The sequence below is a fragment of the Salvelinus sp. IW2-2015 genome, linkage group LG25 (genome assembly GCF_002910315.2).
Source record: "Salvelinus sp. IW2-2015 linkage group LG25, ASM291031v2, whole genome shotgun sequence".
In the NCBI taxonomy this organism is placed as follows: Eukaryota; Metazoa; Chordata; class Actinopteri; order Salmoniformes; family Salmonidae; genus Salvelinus; species Salvelinus sp. IW2-2015.
Window position 1 is genome coordinate 1,822,640 of NC_036865.1, and position 23,425 is coordinate 1,846,064.

Here is a 23,425-nt window from a genome sequence, read left to right on the forward strand (position 1 = left end):
CATTCCAAATCGTTTCAGTCTCCTGAGGGGGAAAGTGCTTTTGTGCCCTTTCATGACTGTCTTGGTGTGTTTGGACAATGATCGTTTGTTGGTGATGTGGACACCAAGAAACTTGAAGCTCTCAACCTGCTCCCCTACAGCCCCGTCGATGAGAATGGGGGCGTGCTCGGTGCTCCTTTTCCTGTAGTCCACGATCATCTCCTTTGTCATGATCATGTTGAGGGTGAGGTTGTTATCCTGGTACCACACGGCCAGGTCTCTGACCTCATCGTTGTCAGCGATCAGGCCTACCACTTTTGTGTCGTCAGCAAACTTAATGATGGTGAACAGGGAGCACAGGAGGGGACTGAGCATGCACCCCTGAGGGGCCCCCGTGTTGAGGATCAGCGTGGCAGATGTGTTTCCTACCCTTACCACCTGAGGGCGGCCCATCAGGAAGTCCAGGATCCAGTTGCAGAGGGAGTTGTTTAGTCCCAAGGTCCTTAGCTTAGTGTTGAGCTTTGAGGGCACTATGGTGTTGAACGCTGAGTCAATGAATAGCATTCTCATGTAGGTGTTCCTTTTGTCCAGGTGGGAAAGGGCAGTGTGGAATGCAATAAAGATGCATCATCTGTGGATATGTTGGGGCGGTATGCAAATTGGAGTGGGTCTAGGGTTTCTGGGATAATGGTGTTGATGTGAGCCATGACCAACATTCCAAAGCAGTACATGGCTACAGATGTGAGTGCTACGGGTCGGTAGTCAATTAGGCAGGTTACCTTAGGGACTTTTGGTGGTCTGCTAGACAGATGTTGGTATTACAGACTGCGACAGGWTGAAAATGTCAGTGAAGACACTTGCCAGTTGGTCAGCGCATGCACGGAGTACACGTCCTGATAATCCATCTGGCCTTGTGAATGTTGACCTGTTTAAAGGTCTTACTCACATTGGCTACGGAGAGCGTGATTACAGTCGTCCGTAACAGCTGATGCTCTCATGCATGCTTCAGTGTTGCTTGCCTCGAAGCGAGCTGGGCAGCTCGCGGCTGTGCTTCACTTTGTAGTCTAGTTGCAAGCCCTGCCACATCCGAAGAGCGTCGAAGCCGGTGTAGTACTGTGTATACCCCTTTAACCCTGTGAACACTATGGAACGCAGGGTAACAGAGGGGGCTTTAAACATGGACAAGCGTCCAAATTAAGTTGTGCTTCTGTGAGACTGTGTAGCCTGGATGAATCAAGGCCCATTATGGACACAGGGGGTTCCGGCAATGGCTGACGTAGCACTCCGTTTGGACGTAACCAAACATGGGAGTACTGAAGTCACAGTAATGTTTTTTGGGAGGGGCTCACAGGTTGCTCAGGCCCGTGCTAAGGTCCTTCACTCCTGAGCCAAGTGCCCGATGACTGCGTCCTCAGAGGTGCCCTCAAGCTCCAAGAACTGGAAATGGGAATGTGATTGCCATAACGCCGGAGGAAAGCTAGTAAGCTAATTTGCCAGAAGTAATGCATGACGTTAGCCATGAGGCTTCTAGTCTAAGCTAGCTAGCCTCTGACTGCAGCACGTCCATTTAGAATAACCAAGCGACTTTATGCTAGCTACGTATACTAAACAAGAGAGTTAGCCAAGAAATTCCACCATTATGAAGCTGGAAAAACTAGCAGTAGCTAGCTTGCCTCTGCAAGTTAGCTAACGTGGCAAGCATGCGATGCATTACTTTTTAGCTAGCCTGGTCTCGAAAGTTCACGTAGGACCGGATCACCGAGGTGGGACCAGGACCCTTCTGGGAAGAGAGGAAATCGGTGCTTAACCAAGGCAGACAAAGGCGGCAGGGGGATACCTACAGAACCTGGTCGCCCTCTCTTTTCGAATAGCCTCCCGTAACCGGCAACAGAGTGCACAGGAGCCGGAAGACATTCAACTCGACCAGCAACCCAATCCATCTCCACGTCCTGCAATTCAGATCCAGCCGAGGTACAAGCAACCGGGAGAGGAAGTGACTATCAGAAACACCAAGCCTCCTAAAGAACGCTAAACAATTGTCAAGTGAACCTGCACCGCAGACTATTGGTGGAACAGTGCCTGCCATTCCCTAGTCTCGCAAACCAACTGATTCGAGCAAGGGCAGTCTGCCGATGTACCGAGCCGAGACATACAGTGCCTTTAGAAAGCCTTCATAACCCTTAATTTATTCCACAATTTGTGTTACAGCCTGAATTCTAAATGCCCACACGGGTCCGAGTGGACAAATCCATTGTGGAGGCCGTGGGGATGGCACATTCCACTCAAAAAAAGTTATACTAAAATTGTACATGGTTAAAGACAATGGTGCAACAATAAAAATGATATCATTTTATAATGCGCTTTCTCCCGAGTTTGATAGCGGTCGCTGTCCACATTGTATGAGCGCATCCTGTTCAGTCTTAATACCGTAGGCCTATATTTCAATATACTATACGCTACTGAATCAATCAATCATTAATTTGTTCATGTCATCACAGAGCATACGAGTCATTCATGATTTGCAATGCAAATCAAACATTTTAGCTTCAAAATAAAATAAAGCGACCCTTGAAGATTAGCGTAAACAAATCCACCATTCTATTTCAGCAATTGTATTCACGAATGCATGCCACTTAGTCTTTGGCTTCACAAAAACAAAACAACGATTGACTCACATAAAAGCACCTTATCCTTATTTTTCTTTATCAAATTTATTGACTTCCCCTTTACTTCCAGACCGCCCAGTAAACATTACCTTGTTTCAAGTTTGTCACGTCAACTGCATCCAATTTGCTGTCACGTGTTATGGTGTTGGGAGGTTGTTATAACCAATTTATTGATACGATTATGATATGCTATAGGTCAGGCTCTATTGGTCATGTGCATGTGATGCATTAATGTGTCACGAATGAGAGGAAGGGTTGAGGGAATAAGGAATGTTTTTCCTAAACAAATGAGGGATTTCGGAGAAACAGAACTTCTCAGTCAGAAATGGCTGTAATTATGTTTCAGCAACACGGACATCGCGATAAACACTTGATGTTCTGTGGTGGTCGCAGCAGCAGGGAGGAGAGAGACAATGGGTACTAGTCACGCACTCGCTGTCATTTTTGTACACAGCCCATTAAGTTTGAGCCCGGTCCAGCACAATCAAATCAATTGCGGTCAGACTCCCTCTAGTGTGTCTTAATTATTTAATCAAACAGCGCTTAAAGCATTAGACAATCTCAGTGCAACTAGCTGGTCTGATTAAAACACATAGGATGTGTCTAAATATGGAAAAAGACACTTAAAAATGTTGACCAATCGATTTGTCAAATTAAGATTTATTTTTTGGGGTGGGGGACAGCCGTAGTAAAGATCTACATCGTCCCTACCGAACCTCTCCCATATCTGGGAAACCACCCAAGGGTGTAGACTCCATTCCTGAGGAAAAGGGCCCCTCATGGATAACAAATCCACACCAGAGTTGAGGAAACCCGGGAACACACATTGCCCAAACACAGACACACACCTGCTGTCTCAGAAAGCAGCACTGTTTTATAGTCTACCAGAGTGTGTCCCTAGGTAATACCTTAATAGATTAATAAATACCTCCAAAACATCATATGACCCAACTTCCCCCTACGCAGCACCGGGCATGGCAGGTCACCAACAACCCTAACGAGCCCTCACCACTTTAACGATGCACAACACTTTCCATTGCTCAATAACTTCACCTGGAGGGGAAAGGAGGAAGAATGGGGGAGGAGAGTTTCTGGAGGAGGGGGGTAGGTACAGTTGAAGTCGGAAGTTTACATACACTTAGGTTGGAGTCATTAAAACTTGTTTGTCAACCACTCCACAAATTTCTTGTTAATAAACTATAGTTTTGGGATGTCAGTTAGGACATCTACTCTGCGCATGACACAAGTCATTTTTTCAACAATTGTTTACAGACAGATTATTTCACTGTATCACAATTCCAGTGGGTCAGAAGTTTACATACACTAAGTTCACTGTGCCTTTAAACAGCTTGGAAAATTCCAGAAAATGATGTTGCTTTAGAAGCTTCTGATAGGCTGACATCATGAGTCAATTGTAGGTCTACCTGTGGATATATTTCAAGGCCTACCTTCAAACTCGGTGCCTCTTTGCTTGAGAAAATCGCATGGGAAAATCAAAAGAAATCAGACAAGACCTCAGAAAAAAGATTGTAGACCTCCACAAGTCTGGTTCATCCTTGGGAGCAATTTCCAAATACCTGAAGGTACCACCACGTGCAAACTTGTTAGAAAGGTGCAAATCCATCCCAGAACAGCAGCAAAGGACCTTGTGAAGATGCTGGAGGAAACAGGTACAAAAGTATCTATATCCACAATAAAACGAGTCCTATATCAACATAACCTGAAAGGCCGCTCAGTAAGGAAGAAGCCACTGCTCCAAAACCACCATAAAAAAGCCAGACTACGGTTTGCAACTGCACATGGGGACAAATATCGTACTTTTTGGAGAAATGTCCTCTGGTCTGATGAAACAAAAATAGAACTGTTTGGCCATAAAAGGGGGAAGCTTGCAAGCCGAAGAACACCATCCCAACCGTGAAGCACAGGGTGGCAGCATCATGTTGTGGGGGTGCTTTGCTGCAGGAGGGTGCCAACAAAATAGATGGCGTCGTGAGGATGAAAATTATGTGGATATATTCAAGCAGCATCTCAAGACATCAGTCAGGATGATATACTTGGTCGCAAATGGGTCTTCCAAATGGACAATGACCCCAAGCATACTTCCAAAGTTGTGGCAAAATGGCTTAAGCACAACAAAGTCAAGGTATTGGAGTGGCCATCACAAAGCCATGACCTCAATCCTATAGAAAATTTGGGGGCAGAACTGAAAAAGCGTGTGCGAGCAAGGAGGCCTACAAACCTGACTCAATTACACCAGCTCTGTCAGGAGGAATGGGCCAAAATTCACCCAACTTATTGTGGGAAGCTTGTGGAAGGCTACCCGAAACGTTTGACCCAAGTACCAAATACTAATTGAGTGCATGTAAACTTCTGACCCAATGGGAATGTGATGAAAGAAATAAAAGCTGAAATAAATCCTTCTTTCTACTATTATTCTGACATTTGACATTTTTTTTATGAAGTGGTGATCCTAACTGACCTAAGACAGAGCATTTTTACTAGGATTAAATGTCAGGAATTGTGAAAAACTGAGTTTAAATGTATTTGGCTAAGGTGTATGCAACATTCCGACTTCAACTGTAAATGAATAGGGAATGGATGGAGAATGGGAGAGGAGGATATAGTGCTAGATAGAGTTAGCTATAGAGAGAAGATATACTGTAGGGTCAAATTGGTTGAGAGGGTCCCAATGTGCTCCTTCCCGTTTCCTTTATTACTAAACCTTCCAGTTTTGCTGATCTGAAGGGCCTATAAGTAGTGAAGGAGCTTGCACGGTCCACCATATTGTACGGAGCGAATTTGGACTGACAGTGTAAAGGACAGTAACCCAGTAGCAGCAAAGAATATGGTGCCACAGAATAGCAGGCGTGAGAGGGGGCCATGTCTAAACTAATGTGAACAGAAGGTCAAACAGGAAGGGTGGGAAGAATTTATCAATTCGAGGTGGGTGGCTTAGGTCCAGTAGAATAGGGGAAGTTGTAATTAGCAGTGTCATAGGGGCAGGTGTGGTGCTTGTGTGTGTGTCTGTCAAAGCAGGCTTTAAGACCATGCAGGCTGGAGTTCCAAATAATTTACTCCAAAATGTCAAGCCCCTTCCCCCTGGACAACTACACCAACTACAATGCCTTTGGCAAGTATTCAGAGCCCTTAACTTTTTCCACAGTTTGTTACGTTACAGCCTTATTCTAAAATGATTGTATATGTATTTTTTCAAAGCAATCTACACACACTACCTCATGATGAAATGAAAACATTTTATGTTTTAAAAATACAACAGAAATACATTATTTACATAAGTATTTCAGCCCTTTTGTTATGAGACTCGAAATGGAGCTCAGGTGCATCCTGTTTCCATTGATCATCCTTGAGATGTTTCTACAACTTGATTGGAGTCCACCTGCGTTAAATTCAATTGTTTGGACATGATTTGGAAAGGCACACACCTGTCTATATAAAAAAAAGTCCCACAGTTGACAGGTCATGTCAGAGCAAAAACCAAAGCCACGAGGTCGAAGGAATTGTCCGTAGAGTTACGAGACAGGATTGTGTCAAGGCACAGATCTGTAGAAGGGTACCAGACTCTTCCTAGAGCTGGCTGCCCGTCCAAACTGAGCAATCGAGAGAGAAGGGCCTTAGTCAGGGAGGTGACAAAGAAACCGATGGTCAATCTGACAGAGCTCTAGAGTTCCTCTGTGGAGATGGGAGAACCTTCAAGAAGGACAACTATCTATGCAGCACTCCACCAATCAGGCCTTTACGGTCGTGGCCAGATGGAAGCCACTCCTTAGTAAAACGCACATGGCAGCCCACTTCCAGTTTGTCAAAAGGCACCTAAAAACTAAGCCCATGATAACTAACATTCTCTGGTCTGATGTAACCAATATTGAACTCTTTGGCCTGAATGCCAAGTGTCACACCTGGAGGAAACCTGGCACCACCCCTATGGTGGTGGCAGCATCATGCTGTGGGGATGTTTTTCAACAGCAGGGACAAGGAGACTAGTCAGGATTGAGGGAAAGATGAACAGAGCGAAGTACAGAGAGTTCCTTGATGAAAACATGCTCCAGAGCGCTCAAGACCTCAGACTGGGGCAAAGGTTCACCTTCCAACAGGACAACAACCCTAAGCACACAGCCAAAACAATGCAGGAGTGGCTTCAGAACAAGTCTCTGAATGTCCTTGAGTGCCCAGCCAGAGCCCGAACTTGAACTCAATTGAATATCTCTGGAGATACCTGAAAATAGCTGTGCTGCAACGCTCCCCATCCAACCTGACAAGAGCTTGAGAGGATCTGCAGAGATGAGATAAACGCCCCAAATACAGGTTTGCCAAGCTTGTAGCGTCATACCCAAGAAGATTCTATGCTGTAATCTCTGCCAAAGGTGCTTCAACAAAGTACTGAGTAAAGGGTCTGAATACAGTACTTATTTTTTTAAACCGTTTTAAACTCAAATTTACATAAGCTAGCAAAGATTTCTAAACCTGCTGTTGCTTTGTCATTATGGGGTATTGTGTGTATAGTGATGAGGAAAAAAATACAAATTAATCCATTTTGGAAAAATTGCTGTAATGTAAGAAAAAGTCAAGGGGTCTGAATACTTTCCGAAGGCACTATATTACAATGGATCTATAAGGCACATATACATAAACTAAACACGGATACTTTCCCTGTCATGAAACACAAACAAGTCCTAAAATAAACATAAAACTTATGTCAAATTTTTGTGTATCAAAAATACTACTGTTAGCACACAAATCGAGGTTTCATAGTCCTACAAACCTCTTTCTTCCCAATCCCATTGGTATGAAGGTGAAACAGGGTAACTGGTACAACCCAGATGGTACAATAACTAACCAGCCTTACATTCACCCGTAGCCTCATGCATACCACCGTCAATAACCCAAACTGGCAACCCCATCAAACCTGGCAACCCCATCCACAAAAAAATGTATACCTAAATCTTGCACGAAACAGACAGATGTCAGTGTTGTGGTCCACACCTCTCTAGTCCTCCTTTCTGTCCCTGGGAGACTCTACTGTCCCAGTCTCACAACACAGCAGTGAAACTGGGCAGAACACAAATATACATGCACTCACACCTTCACAATTAACAGTCCTGGTGTTGTTATGGCACCAGGAAAGAATCCGTCACCACTGACGGACTCTTGACTGACTTCACTCATTTTTACAAGCTGGAGAATTAGGTAATTTGCTGTGCGCCGTTGGCAGATAGCTAGGCAGGTGGAGGTTTTTCCAGCCCTCTGGGACAAAGGGTCCTCACAGGTGTGTACGAGTGAGAGACTATTCCTTGTGTTATTTATGCCTCATATTATTATTCTATATTTCTCTGCATTGTTGGGAAGGGCACGTAAGTAAGCATTTCACTGTTAGTCTATGCCTGGTGTTTACGAAGCTTGTGACAAATACAATTTGATTTGAGACGCTGAGTCCCAAATGGCACCCAATTCCCTAGATAGTGCACTTCAAAAGAGAATGTCCAGGAACCGCATTCTAACTAAACAACCTCGTCTCCTCCTCCACCCCAATCACCTGCAAAAGTCAATTGTGAGTTTATATGTGCTCCCAGACACTGAAAACATCCCTGTTTCACAGCAAAATATTTCAACTGCGGGTGAAGATTTATGGCGAGATGGTAAAAACACACGCCAAACCTTGCGCGAGACTCCAAGAGTGCACTTCTTTATTTCCTGTGTAGCAGTATTCATTCAATAGCCTAGGTCTCAATTTCAGCTGTGAATGGACCTCATCTAGTTGGATTTGCCATAGTTGCCACAGAAAAGGGTTTCAAAAACGTTCAACAAGTAAATAAGTAACATCACTAAATCACTTGTGTACAAACGTTGTGGGTACATTAGCCACAACCACATTATCACATGCAAACACACACACAATGAAACATGCTCATAAAATAGATAGTGGTTGCTTTAGTTTTGAAGGAAAGAGACACTACATTACCAAAAGTATGTGGACACCTGCACGAACTACTTATTCCTAAATAATGGACATTAATATGGAGTTGGTCCACCCTTTGCTGCGATAACAGCCTTCAACTTCAAGGAAGGCTTTCCAATAGATGTTGGAACATTGCTGCGGGGACCTGCTTCAATTCAGCCACAAGAGCATTAGTGAGGTTCGGGCTGTGATGTTGGGCGATTAGGGCTGTCTCAGTAGGACTTCCAATTCAACCCAAAGGTGAACGATGAAGTCAGGTTGAAGTCAGGGCTCTGTGCAGGCCAGTCAAGTTCTTCAACACCTATCTCAACAGCCCATTTCTGTAAGGACCACGTTTTGTGCATGGGGCATTGTCACATGTCACGCTGAAACAGGAAAGGACCTTCTCTGAACTGTTATCAGTAAAGTTGGAAATACAGAATCGTCGAGAATGTCAATGTATGCAGCAGCGTTAAGATTTCCCTTCACTGGAAATAAGGGACCTAGCCAGAAACATGAAAAACATCCCCATTACTCCTCCACCAATCATCACAGTCGCCACTATGCATTAAGGCAGATGGCGTTCTCCTGGCATCCGTCAAACCCAGATACATCCGTTAGACTGCCAGACAGTGAAACGTGATTTATCCTTCCATAAAGTGCGTTTCCACTGCTCCAGAGTCCAATGGCGGCAAGCGTTACAACACTCCAGCCGACACTTAGCACTGCGCATGATCTTAGGCTTATGTGCGGCTGCTCAGCCACGGAAACCCATTTCATGAAGCTCCCGACAACACAGTTCTTGTGCTGACGTTGCTTCCAGAGGCGGTTTGGAACTCTGTAGTGAGTGTTGCAACAGAGGACAGACGATTTTTACACTAGTGCTGCCCTGGTCAACTTTAAGTGCTGTTATTGTGAGGTGGGAAAGGCTAGGAGTAGCAACGGTTTAGCCGCTAAGTGGTAGCCCATACATGGGACCACTGAGTTTTGAGCAGCGGCTAAACCGTTGCTACTCCTAGCCTTTCCCACCTCACAATAACAGCACTTAAAGTTGACCAGGGCAGCACTAGCAGGTCAAATTTTAAGAACTGACTTGTTGGAAAGGTGGCATCCTATGACGGTGCCATGTTGAATGTCAATGAGCTCTTCAGCAAGGCCATTCTAAGGCCATTCTACTGCCAATGTTTGTCTATGGAGATCACATGGCTGTGTGCTTGATGTTATAAACCTGTCAGCAACGGGTGTGGCGGAGATAGCCGAAACCTCTAATTTGAAAGGGTGTCCACATACTTTCGTATACAGTTGAAGTCGGAAGTTTACATACACCTTACATACATTAAACTCAGTTTCACAATTCCTGACATTTAATCCTAGTAAACATTCCCTGTCTTAGGTCAGTTAAGATCACCACTTTATTGTAAGAATGTGAAAGGTCAGAATAAAAGATAATGCTTTTTCTGCTTTTATTTCTTTCGTCACATACCCAGTGGGTCAGAAGTTTACATACACTCAATTAGTATTTGGTAGCTTTGCCTTTAAATTGTTGAACTTGGGTCAAACGTTTCGGGTAGCCTGCCACAAGCTTTTGGCCCATTCCTCCTGACAGAGCTGGTGTAACTGAGAGTCAGGTTTGTAGGCCTCCTTATTCGCACATGCTTTTTCAGTTCTGCCCACACATTTTTATAGGATTGAGGTCAGGGCTTTGTGATGGCCACTCCAATACGTTGACTTTGTTGTCCTTAAGCCATTTTGCAACAACTTTGGAAGTATGCTTGGAGTCATTGTCCATTTGGAAGACCCATTTGCGACCAAGCTTTAACTTCCTGACTGATGTCTTGAGATGCTGCTTCAATATATCCACACATTTCCTGCCCCATGAAGCCATCTATTTTGTGAAGTGCATCAGTCCCTCCTGCAGCAAAGCACCCCGACAACATGATGCTGCCACCCCCGGGCTTCACGGCTGGGATGGTGTTCTTCAGCTTGTAAGCACCCCCTCTTTTTCCTCCAAACATAACGATGGTCATTATGGCCAAACAGTTCTTTTGTTTCATTGGACCAGCGGACATTTGTTGAAAAAGTACGATCTTTGTACCCTTGTGCAGTTGCAAACCGTAGTCTGGCTTTTTTATGGCGGTTTTGGAGCAGTGGCTTCTTCCTTGCTGAGCGGCCTTTCAAGTTATGTCGAAATAGGACTCATTTTACTGTGGATATAGATACTTTTGTACCTGTTTCCTCCAGCATCTTCACAAGGTCCTTTGCTGTTGTTTGGGATTGATTTGCACTTTTCGCACCAAAGTACGTTCTTCTCTAGGAGACAGAAAGTGTCTCCTTCCTGAGCGGTATATACTTGCATACTATTGTTTGTACAGATGAGCGTGGTACCTTCAGGAATTTGGAAATTTCTCCCAAGGATGAACCACACTTGTGGAGGTCTACAATAATTTTTCTGGGGTCTTGGCTGATTTCTTTTGATTTTCCCATGATGTCAAGCAAAGAGGCACCGGGTTTGAAGGTAGGCCTTGAAATACATCACCAGGTACACCTCTAATTGACTCAAATGATGTCAATTAGCCTATCAGAAGCTTCTAAAGCCATGACATCCTTTTCTGGAATTTTCCAAGCTATTTAAAGGCACAGTCAACTTAGTGTATGTAAACTTCTGACCCACTGGAAGTGTGACAGTGAATTAATCTATCTAAACAATTGTTGGAAAAATTAGAAGTAGATGTCCTAACTGACTTGCCAAAACTATATTTTGTTAACAAGAAATTTGTGGAGTGGTTGAAAAACGAGTTTTAAATGACTCCAACCTAAGTGTATGTAAACTTCCGCCTTCAACTGTATACAGTAATCCCTCGTTTATCGCGGGGGTTACGTTCCGAAAATGACCCGCGATAAGTGAAATCCGCGAAATAGAAAACTTTTTTTTTTTTTACAATTAGCAACTATTACATGTATACAAATACAGTGACTCACGTGTAGGCCGTTTCGTCGACATTATGGGTTTAGGAGATGTTCGAAATTACAAGATAATTTGGCCAACTTAATGTAAATTTGCCAAGCTGTTTTATGTACGTACACATAACTGCACGAGACGACAAAATGATAGCACAATTCGTAGCATGTTTTGATACAAGAAGCGGGAGTGAGTTTTTAGCGAATCAGAATGCAGAGCACAATGCACCAAAAAAAAAAAAAAAATGCATTATGAAAATCCGCGAAATAGCGAATCCGCGATAAGTGAACCGCGAAGTGGCGAGGGATCACTGTATAGTGTATATGGGTCGTTCCAAGAATGGAGTAGATCGTTTTTTTACTTTTTACCACCATTCGTGATATCCAATTGTTAGTTAGTCTTGTCCCATCGCTGCTACTCCTGTACGGACTAGGGAGAGGCAAAAGTCGAGAGCCACACTGCTCACTTAACCCGGAAGCCAGCCACACACCAATGTGTCAGAGGAAACACTACAACTGGCGACCGAAGTCAACTTAAAAGGCGCGGAGCCAGTCACACGGAGCCGCTAGAGCATGATGGGACAAGAAAATACAGGCCGGCCAAACCCTCCCTAAAACCGGATGACGCTGGGCCAATCGTGCGCCGTTTCATTGGTCTCCCGGTCACAGCAGGCTGTGATACAGACTGGGATCTAACCCAGGGCTGTAGTGATGCCTCAAGCGCTGGGATGCCATGCCTTAGACCGCTGCGAAACTCGGGAAGCAAATAAGGCACATTTTGAAGCCCTTCGATATTTTAAGTAGAAACTGTTCACCAATATTGTATTTTAAAAGCCTGTTATAGTGCCTTCAAAGTATTCATACCTGTTGACTATTTCACATTTTGTTGTTTTACAGTCTGAATTCTAAATATTATATATTTTTTTCCCCCTTAAGCATCTACACAAAAGAACCCATAATGACAAAGTGAAAGTGTTTTAAAAAATGTTGGCAAAATAAAATATTAAATACAGAAATCTAATTTACATACAGTACCAGTCAAAAGTTGACACCTACTCATTCAAGGGTTATTTATTTGTACTATGTTCTACATTGTAGAATAATAGTGAAGACATCAAAACTAAGAAATAATATATATGGAATCATGTAGTAAACAAAAAAAAGGCTGAAAACTATTCAAAGTAGCCACACTTTGCCTTGATGACAGCTTTGCACACTTGGCATTCTCTCAACCAGCTTCATGAGGTCACCTGGAATGCATTTCAATTAACAGGTGTGCCTTGTTAAGTTCATTTGTGGAATTTATTTCCATCTAATGCATTTGAGACAATCAGTTGTGTTGTGACAAGGTAGGGGTGGTATACAGAAGATAGCCCTATTTGGTAAAAGACCAAGTCCATATGGCAAGAACAGCTCAAATAAGGAAAGAGAAATGACAGACCATCATTACTTTAAGACATGAAGGTCATTCAAGCACTTTGAAAGTTTCTTCAAGTGCAGTTGCAAAAACCATCAAGCGTTATGATGAAATTGGCTCTCATGAGGACCGCCACAGGAAAGGAAGACCCAGAGTTACCTCTGCTGCACTTCAGAAATTGCAGGCCAAATAAATGCTTCAAAGTTCAATAACAGACAGCATCAACTGTTCAGAGGAGACTGCGTGAATCAGGCCATCATGGTCGAATTGTTGCTAAGAAACCACTCCTAAGGACACCAACAAGAAGAAGAGACTTGCTTGGGCCAAGAAACACTAGCAATGGACATTAGACCGGTGGAAATCTGTCATTTCGTCTGATGAGTCCAAATTTGAGATTTTTGGTTCCAACCACCGTCTCCTTGTGAGACGCAAAGTAGGTGAACGGATTTTCTCCGTATGTGTGGTTCCCACCGTGAAGCATGGAGGTGGTGGTGTGATGGTGCTTTGCTGGTGACACGGTCAGTGATTTAATGAGAATTCAAGGCACACTTATCCCATCTGGTTTTCAACAGGACAATGACCCAACACACCTCCAGGCTGTGTAAGGGCTACTTGACCAAGGAGAGTGATGGAGTGCTGCATCAGCTGTCATCAAGGCACATTTTAAGCACATTTTTATTCCTGAACTTATTTAGGCTTGCCATAACAAAAAGGGGTTGATACTTATTGACTTAAGACATTTCAGCTTTTCAATTTTGGCATTATTGGGTAGGCTAGTGACAAAAAAAAATCTCAATTTAATCCATTTTAAATCCAGGCTGTAACAACAAAATGTGGAAAAAGTCAAAGGGTGTGAATGCTTTCTGAAGTGCTTTTTAATAGAGACTTAAATCAGATTTTAATTAGATTTAATTCACCTCAGATTTAAGGTGAATATAGACTTGCTAAAGTGCCAAAAATCAGTTTGAAGGTTAACCCACTTACACCAACATTTCTTCAAGTTTTTACCATCATTTTAAAGCCCTAGTTATGTCCTTGCTTTGACAAAGTCATTTCTGAAGATTATTTGTTATGTGATTAATGATGAATTTAAGTCTGTCCTTCATTTTAAGGTCGACACTGTTACGTGAACTGATATGGTGAAACTATTCCTTTTAAAATAATTTTTTCAAAAGAAACATTGAATATACAGTATAATAGTCAAATCATAGTGTAAAAGCAGGTGAGCTGGTTCTACTCTTCCTGGCCATTTTCTGGTGTTCAGTGGTGGAAAACTGAGTGAGTCGAGCATAACAATGTTACCCATAATGAAGATGGGCTAGAAATGTTTAAACAATGTAATAAAATAAAATAAATAAAAAAAGTGACATGCTGACCAGACCGGACACGTCAGCCGCAAAATAAATGTAGAAATCCTTGTTATTCAATTATTGCGCGCGCACCAACGAGCGTCTGCGATGTCAAGGGCTAAAATAGAAGTCCTTTCTATTTCTGACGCAGAACGCGCTGAAAGTCCTGCCTCTCCCATCTCCTCATTGTTTTATAGAAGCAGGTACCCACGTGCCATCTCCTCATTGGTTATACCCACGTGGGTGATTGAAAGACGAACTGTTTTGCCGGTCGTCGTGGCAATACTATGAAAGATTAGATGCGATCACCATATAAATTCAAAGATGAAAAAGCCTGGAAGGAGGAGAGATGACTAGAAACGATTCGGTTGAACGTTTTATGTGTGGATTAATTGTCGGAGTAAAGGAACTTGTGCATTTCAGGTAAAATAACAACTCAATGTTTATATCCCAGGAAAAATTAGCTAGCAACAGCAAGCTAGCTAAATAGGACAAATTAGCTAGCAAGTGGAAGCTAACTAGCTAAATTGCCATACATGTTTAAGGCTTTTCGACATGTCCCCAAATTAATGTCATTGGTTCAGTTTGTTTTGAAATTTTAACCTGCGTGTCGTGATCACGTTTGGTGTAGGGGGACAAAATACATTTGCGCACGATGGCTCACGCACGCAGCCAGTTTGGGTTCCGTGTAAGGTTGCACTCAATTCCGGTTTGGGTTCCGTGTTATGTTGCACTCAAATTGCAGCTTGCGGTTGCACACAACAAGTTTCCGTTTCCATTCCCCATCACAAGGGGATTTATGTTTCATTTAAGATAAAACCTCAACCCTGTTACAGTCAATCTCTGTTACTTTATTGGCACTATAGTAAGTGCCAATAAAGTAACAGAGATTGACTGTTTTCCCCTTGAGATGGGAAAACATGTTTTTTATGAAGTCAAACATGTGCTCTCTATGACAGAATTTTAAAATTAATTGAAAATCCGTTTTTTTGACTACTACCCAAAATGCACTATTTGTGGAATGACCCATATGATCCACACTGGCTCATTAGAGTCTAGTGTTGTGATTAATAGTTGTTGATTGAGAGGAGTATCCAGTATTCAGGCCAGCCTCTTCCTGTTCATTAGAGTGAAACTAACTCCCTGATCGCACTGCAGTCATTCAACTTGAATCTATAACATTGCCCCGACGATGGTCCACACCTCAGAGTGTGGACCAACCACCATCTATAAGTATTTTCTAGGTAAAGCTCCGCCTTAGCTCACTGGTCACCATAACACCCACCCGTAGCACGCACTCCAGCAGGTATATCTCACTGGTCATCCCCAAAGCCAACACCCCCTTTGGCCGCCTTTCCTTCCAGTTTTCTGCTGCTAATGACTGGAACGAATTGCAAAAATCGCTGAAGTTGAAGACTTATATCTCCCTCACTAACTTTAATCATCAGCTATCTGAGCAGCTTACCGAACGCTGCAGCTGTACATAGCCCATCTGTAAATAGCCCATCCAACTACCTACCTCATCCCCATATTGTTTTTATTAACTTTTTTGCTCACCATATTTTTACTTGCACATCATCATCTGCACATCTATCACTCCAGTGTTAATTTGCTAAATTGTAATTACTTCGCTACTATGGCCTATTTATTCCCTTACTCCATTTGCACACACTGTATATAGATTTTTCTATTGTGTTATTGACTGTACTTTTGTTTATCCATGTGCAACTGTGCTGTTGTTTTTGCCGCACTGCTTTATCTTGGCCAGGTCGCAGTTGTAAATGAGAACTTGTTCTCAACTGGCCTACCTGGTTAAATAAAGGTGAAATAAAAATGATTTTAAAAAGAGGCATTAATAACAATGGGGTTCCATGTGTGTGTCTTATCTAACCCTGGTTGAATCACACATGGCACCCTATTCCCTGTAATTGCTCTGGGCTCTGCTCAAAAGTAGTGCACTATATAGGGAATAGGATGCCTTGAGACACAGCCCATGAAACACGCAGGCAATGACATGCATTGAGTTCCCCTAGTCATAAATCACCATCAAACACAATGGAATCAACTTACATTGGCATGCAGGGTAATCTAACCGTTAAACTAACACACCACAATGGGTATGTGTATGAGGTTATCTGCAAACAAGCATGCAGGAGATTTGCTGTGTCACCATGCTACGCGGTCAGAGCAATCATGTGATGTTAAGGACATTGACATTGTACTCAAAAATGGAAAAGAAAACCGGCAGAAAATTCTCAACAGGACAGATTGCTGACAGATAGAATGTAAATACATTAATATTCATATCTAGGCATATTTTCTGCTGACATTAAATGAATACTCATATTTATTTCAAGTTAATTGGTAACAAAAAATAACTTCAACCCTTCTATGGATGGTACTGTGTTTGTGATGGAGGAGCAAAATGTGGCAGGGTGGCGTGTACAGCACAGCGCATGGTGGCATTGTGGCAGTCACTGTGCCCGGTGCATTACAGTAGGTGCGATGTCAGAAACGTTACCGTACCTCACTCTCGTTACACTCGGAAGGGGTGTCGCCGTGAACGGCCATCTGGTAGCGTGCGTACAGCGCTGCCGACTGCTCATAGGTCGCCATGAACTGAGGATCATCATCATTGACGGGCACTAGCCTCACCTTCGGAGAGGATGGTGAAAGAAGAAGTGGAGGGATGGATAAAGTCAACATTGTTTGTCGAGAGTGGGGACAGCGAAGGGGGAAAGACAAACGGCGAAGAAGAATGAGGACATACAGAATGGAGTTGGGGTTTTGGAGGGAGAATGAAGAGGAGGAAGGTGTGGTAGTGGTTTGCAGGGGGGGTGGACAGACAATAGGGGAACCAAACAATAAGTGGAGAGGTTTTAGACAATGCCGCATAAGCAGTTTAGCACTATAAAAAGGTTCTACTGAAGCAATTCAGACTCCCAGTTCAAAGTTTTTTTGATTCTTTTTTTTTTTTTTTTGCTGCTCGGGTTCTGAATTGAGATGAGTCAGGCCAATCAAGATTCCAACCATAGAATTAACAATAAACCATAACTAAGAATTCTGGGAGAGTGAGTCCAGTGGTGGATACTGCCTGGAGATGAGGGATCCAGGGACCCTGAAGATGAGGCTAGTGTACCACCCCCGCGTCACGGTTGACGACGAACCCTCAACGAGAAAGACAGGGCACTCACTAGAGGTTGAATGGAGATCTAAGATATGAGATTCAAGGAACAACAGGCATCCACATTCCACACACACTCACATTCAGATAGGGATCTACACACTCACTTTTACTCTTGTATACATCCAGATATGAGACAATAGCAATGTCCCAAGTGGTGTGAGATTTACACAGATAAAAATCAGGCTAAGGTATAGTATAGCTCCAGCCTTCGAGACAGAATGTCTGGTGAGAACCGCAGAGCGGAGACAATCCTCCAAGTGTGTCAAGTGCCAGCATGGGCAAAAACGACAAACGAATGCTAACACTGAATTTTAAGTGGATGCTTCAGTTCAACAACTGCGACTGGTTGGGAATGGAATAAAAACAAACGAGCAGGAGTGATGGGCACAGAGGGAGTGGAAGACTGATGAAGGAAAGAGGAAGAGGATGGGAATGAATACCTGACTGCCACCGTATTCAAACAGCTAGAGGTAGCATCCCAAATGGCACCCTATTCCCTACATAGTGCACTACTTGGTTCTGGTCAAAAGTAGTGCACTAGGTACAGAATAGGGTGCTATTTAGGACACATCCAGAAACTAAAGACCCAATTAGACTGAGGCACCTGTAGAAACACTGCCTTCAACCTCCTCCGTGTATGGGAACATTTCCCCCTGCGAGCGAACAACAGATCACATGCACACACATTCAGACATCCACAAACATGTAAGCGTGCGCACACAGACACACACACTCCCCTAATCCTGAGTCCTTCATTCACTTTCTCCCTTTCATTCATACCCATACCACAGGAGGTTGGTGAAGCCTTAATTGGGGAGGATAGACTCGTGGTAATGGCTGGAGCATTATTAGTGGAATGATACCAAATAAATGGATTCCATGTGTTTGATGCCCTTCCACTAGCCCCTTTCCAGCCATTATTATGAGCCGTCCTCCCCTCAGCAGCCTCCACTGACCCACAGTCACACTTTCTATTTTTTCTTCTCTCCATCCTAACCACTTCCATAGCCAGAGAGTGATTATGTAACTTGCTCTTTCATGTCACGTAATTCCACGTTCTCGCCATTTCCCTCCACTACTCTATCAAATGTCTCTATTCTCTTTCACTTAGCACCCCATTCACTTTCATCTGTATCATCTTAGTTGCCTGATGACAGATTTCACACAAACATTGGTCAGAGATACTTCGCTCACATTGGAGAGAGACTGACTATACTATTTGGCAAACTCCAGATAACAATTACATCTGTCGGTTCAAGATGTTCACCCAATGTTGACAAGATGCTCCTGATGATGTTTTAATGTTATTTGTTTTCATAGAAATCATGTTATGAAGCCAAAGACAAATTTCCACATTGTGTTTTATAATAAAGACAATTGAATTTACTCTCAACACTGTTCACTGTGTTTTGATATCAAAAGCACCTCTTAACCCTCTCTTCCCCCTGTGCCCCTTGAGCAGCTTGACCTGCTGACCCCTGACCTGGCTCTCGGTGGGCTTGTCTGGAGGGTCGTGGTGAATGGCCATCTGGTAGAGTTTGTACACCTGGTAGGAGGCGTCGAAAGAGGCTTTGAACTGTGAACTGGGGGGGTTGGAGCGCACTAGCCTCACCTTCAAAAGAGGGACGGGCAGAGAAGGGTTAAGACAAAAATAAAGAGAGACAGGCATTTCAATAGGACACAGAACGATAAGTGGAGACAAATCCACACAGAGGGTACACATCACATTCACATAGTAAATCAGGGGGAGGAAAAATGTATTTTTTTAAAGTATGAAAGAAACAGAATGGAGGGTAAACGGAATGTCTCTTCCTCTACTAACTCTGTCCGTCACTTATGGGTACTAGCAAACTAAGGCAAATCTTTGAGTGTTACATTTCTCATTTTCAAGCATGCCACATCAGGCTTTAAACCATCGAAGCCGTTTCCCTCCTTTAAGGTAGGCCCTTGTGGAACACTTTTAAGAAGATGTTTTGTATTAAGTAAGCATTCTATATTCCACGTGTGTGGGGACAGGATACACCCAAGGTGAGCCTTTATTATACATCTTGAAAAAAGGTACTTGACAATGATTAACACAGTAAAACAGCATTCAGAAGTCATATTGGGTGGGAGTTGTGCAGTTTTGCAGTTTTCTATTACCGCAACCACAGGTGTTGGTGCTACACCCAAGCAGTGAGGTTGATTAAGAAGGAGGGCGTGTTTGTGTCCATCTCCATGGAGACAAGCAGAGTGACAGGTGAGAGCATGACAAAAGAGGACAAATAGGGTAAATACCACAAGTGTTTGTCATCATGTTTAACAGAAACATCATTTAAAGACCTTACCTGGGTTGATCTCCTGAAAAAACAAAGAGATCACTCAAACATGACCTGTGTGTGTGTGTACCTCTTATAAACCCCATTTCCAGTGCTTCACCATGTCATGTCAAGCTACAGTAGGGGAGGATTAGAACCAGTTTTAAACAGGCCCAAAAGTCAGGCAGCCAGGACATAGAGCGTTGGATAAAGCATAACCACTAGTGTTGAGAATGTGAGAATTCAACTTTCATAATCCCCCCGGCTTCATTTTAATTAAATATCTTTGTTTTTAAGCTTTTGTTGGCCAACATGCCCCTGCCATTTGAATAGTAGCCTGCGAGGGAATTTAACCCAAGGTTTGTTTGAGTTGGACATGCACAGGCCTCTCATATGACTGCTTGGTACACGCATTGTATATTCAAACAAAGATGTTGGGCCTTTTACGTAAAAGATAATAGTAAGTAAGGCCTCTTTAATTTACTTTTAAAACTCCAGATCTTTTGATACACCGAAATAGTTTTATTGAGCCAACACCACAATGGATAGTTTGGTGAAAACGCAACGCTCTCATAACAATCGAATGAGATGGCACCGACAGACTAACACCAAACCATTCCAATAATGTTTCTGTAATGCCACGTAATTAAAATGGAGAGATATTGGCCTTCAAAATCCCCTGTAAGACGATACGCTGTCCCACATGTGGAACTCTGTGTGAGCCCAAATCCTGTTCTCTTTGATAAAAACACGCAGAAGAGATACTCGCCGACTAAAGAATGTGTCTGATAAACAGAGAAGGCCAATGGCTAAACAAGAGCAACGTGTGAGAGGAGAGTGGGTTTTAACTAAAAGATAATAAATAATAGGAAGGCATATTGAGCGAGACAGAGAAACAGGTTGGTGTTATACGCTTCCCTTTGGGGAAGGGGGGGCTGTCAATCGTGTGGCCACACTGACCCCTGGTGGTGGCAAGGGCACAAGCATGTGTTCCAACCTGACCCTCCAGACATCTCATCTGTCATTCACTAAAAGCCACTAGTTTTACTGTAAAACAAGGGTTGTGGATGTGAACAGGGTTGTGGTTAAAGGAAAAGGCTTTACTACGATTCCCACAGTCTCAATGTATCTATCAATACAAGGGAAGGGGCCTTACCTATAGTCAGGGGCCCCTTACCCTCGATCACCTCTCCTCTCAATGTCTCTTTCATTGGGGGCATATGTACATAGTTCTCTCCTCCTCCCGGTCCTTTCCTAATGATCGTCTGACTCCATCACTCAGGCGGTCTGACATGTTTAACAGTTGTGCTGGTGATGAAGTGGAGCTGGAGTGTTGTTAATTGCATTCGTGTAAACACCCAAAATATCCTTGCGGTCCAAGACCTTCAGTTTTCCCCCTGTAGCTCCACAGCTTACTCAACAAATCTGAACGGGGGAGTATTTGGTGATATGAAACGTTCTGATAGAAAGTTGTCGATAGAAATAGAATAAATAGAGCAGACTTGCACGATCCCTATTCTACATGACAGGCAGTCAGATCTGCTCGACTCAATTCACGTCTAATTCTGAATGTTCTGGTATATTTGATCATCCTGAACAGGCTCCTGCTGTCTTAAGTGTCCTGCTGAAGACTAAGACTCCCAAAGTCATAAAGAGCGGTGTGAATGACAAAAAACAGATTCAATTATCTCCATATCATCAGAATCCTAAACATCCCAATTCCTAGCATTGATTGCAGCCCATCGGCATGCTTTAGGCCTACAAACTCGTGTTTCAAACATGCGCCATTCAATCATCTTAACTTGCCAAACAATAAATTAACCTTCAAATTGGGTGGCTCGACCTTGTGTGTACATCCACTTAAGGAAATTGAATGAGTAAACATCACAGCCAATGGAAGTAATCTAATCAGCTAAGATGAGCTGATTGGGAGAGGAGTCTGATGGGTGCTCAGTGCCAGTCAGGGAATGAATAGCTCGTCTCAAGGTCTGGCTTAATCAAAAGCTGACATCACTCTAGACTACCAACCTCAGCGAAAGTCAAGAGGATGGACCAAAACTTCGCCTTATACTGGAAAGGGACATTTTTTTCTCTGGGATTGTGCTCCAAATGGCACTATATTCCCTTCATAGTGCACTACTTTTGACCAGGGCCCATAGAGCTTTGGTCAAAAGTAATACACTATAGGTTATGGGGAATAGGGTGCCATTTGGGATGAAGCCCTGCCTGCAGTACATCCCAGAGCCAAAAGTAGATTTACATCTCTTAAACAATGCAGAGCTCTGCACAGTCGTTTGAATGTGATTACTTGGGGTAACCTGACCCAGTGTGTGTGGTCAGGCTACCATTTGGTTGAGTTTGTGTCGTGAAGTGCTGGATTTTCCACTTGAGTTCTGGCCGTACCATTCTCCCCACAGGCACGCATGGTGAAGTCACTGGGTTAGGGAAGCAGATAGAGGCCTCTCTCTGGCTGGGTTTGAAGATAGATCCTTTGGAAGTGGATAGATATAAAGCAATATAGAGGAAACCTAAAGCCACTGGAAGGCTAGGTGGCGCCATCACTGTATTACTTACACCCATCAGGTTCCTTCAGATCTGTAGACATTGAATGAGTAGGGGCTAGGAAGTAGTTGCAAACCTGAACCCCTCTCTTGCTTACCTCGAGGTGGTGCAGAGGACTATCGGGCAGAGATTCGTTGATGAACTCCTCCAGGGCTTTGGGTTGGTTGAGCTGGACGGGCGTAGCGGGGTTAGAGGTCACAGAGGCCGGGACTCCACCCCCCTCCTGTCTCTTCTGCTCCTTCTGCAGCCGGCGCGCCTTCCTCAGTTCTTTGGCTTTCCTACACAACGGCCTACCGGGGTCCGCTCCTACCCCTGAATGGGAGGAGAGAGATGGAGAAGAGGGGGACGGAGAGAGGGAGAAAAATAGTAAGAGAACGAGAGGGTGGGAGGGAGAGAATAAATACTATTGTTAGAAATGAGAATGGTATGGATGGGAGCGCAAGTTTCCTTTCCAAGGGTGCAAGAACTTCAGGATGTTAAGACACCACATCGGAACCCTTTTTCCACTCCAAAAACAACCTTGGGGTATGGCATTTCCAAAACTGTTCAATGTAAAAAAAAAAAACTAAAAAAATGCGAAAAAGAGTTGAAAGAGGGTGGGGGTGGGGGGTTGGGGGGGGGGAGTACTAAATTACAGCCTTATGGAACAGGAGAACAAGTTTCCCCTTTGTGCAAGACTTCTGCATGAGGTTTATTAACACGGTAGTGTGGGAGTGAGAAAGATGTGGTTACTTTTAAACGATGTTGCCATTGATGATGAGTCCCACATTTGGGGATATTTTGTGGGTGAGAGGCCATGTTTCCAGTGGCTTTGCTCCCGTCAGGGGAAGTCGGATTGCCTTGTTTGCTTTAGCGTAGCCTCCACACGCATGCGCCCACACACACACAAAAAAACAGATCTACATGGATGTCGTTTTCTATTTTTTCCCCCTTCCTCAATACTCTTTACATGACATCACCGCACGAGAACCTATAAAACAGCATGGGTTGTGTTTGTTGACTGCAAGTGATTTCTTGGCTTTTTGTGGACACCTTTAGGTTTCAAATAAAGGAGTAT

General features: G+C 43.5%; 1 protein-coding gene across 2 annotated transcripts in view; it reads right to left on the bottom strand.

The window, feature by feature from the left end:
• LOC111951822 (arginyl-tRNA--protein transferase 1) overlaps positions 1 to 23,425 on the bottom strand; it is a 181,009-nt gene that overhangs the window by 118,190 nt on the left and 39,394 nt on the right. The window contains exons 6-7 of one of the 2 annotated variants that reach the window (XM_023970061.2): positions 22,466 to 22,680; positions 16,849 to 16,977 (exon numbers count right to left, since the gene is read on the bottom strand). In XM_023970061.2, the coding sequence (XP_023825829.1) occupies positions 16,849 to 16,977; positions 22,466 to 22,680 (344 nt within the window). Of the gene's footprint in view, positions 1 to 16,848; positions 16,978 to 18,992; positions 19,122 to 22,465; positions 22,681 to 23,425 lie in introns of both variants that reach the window. The other variant, XM_023970060.2, reaches the window with a different exon arrangement.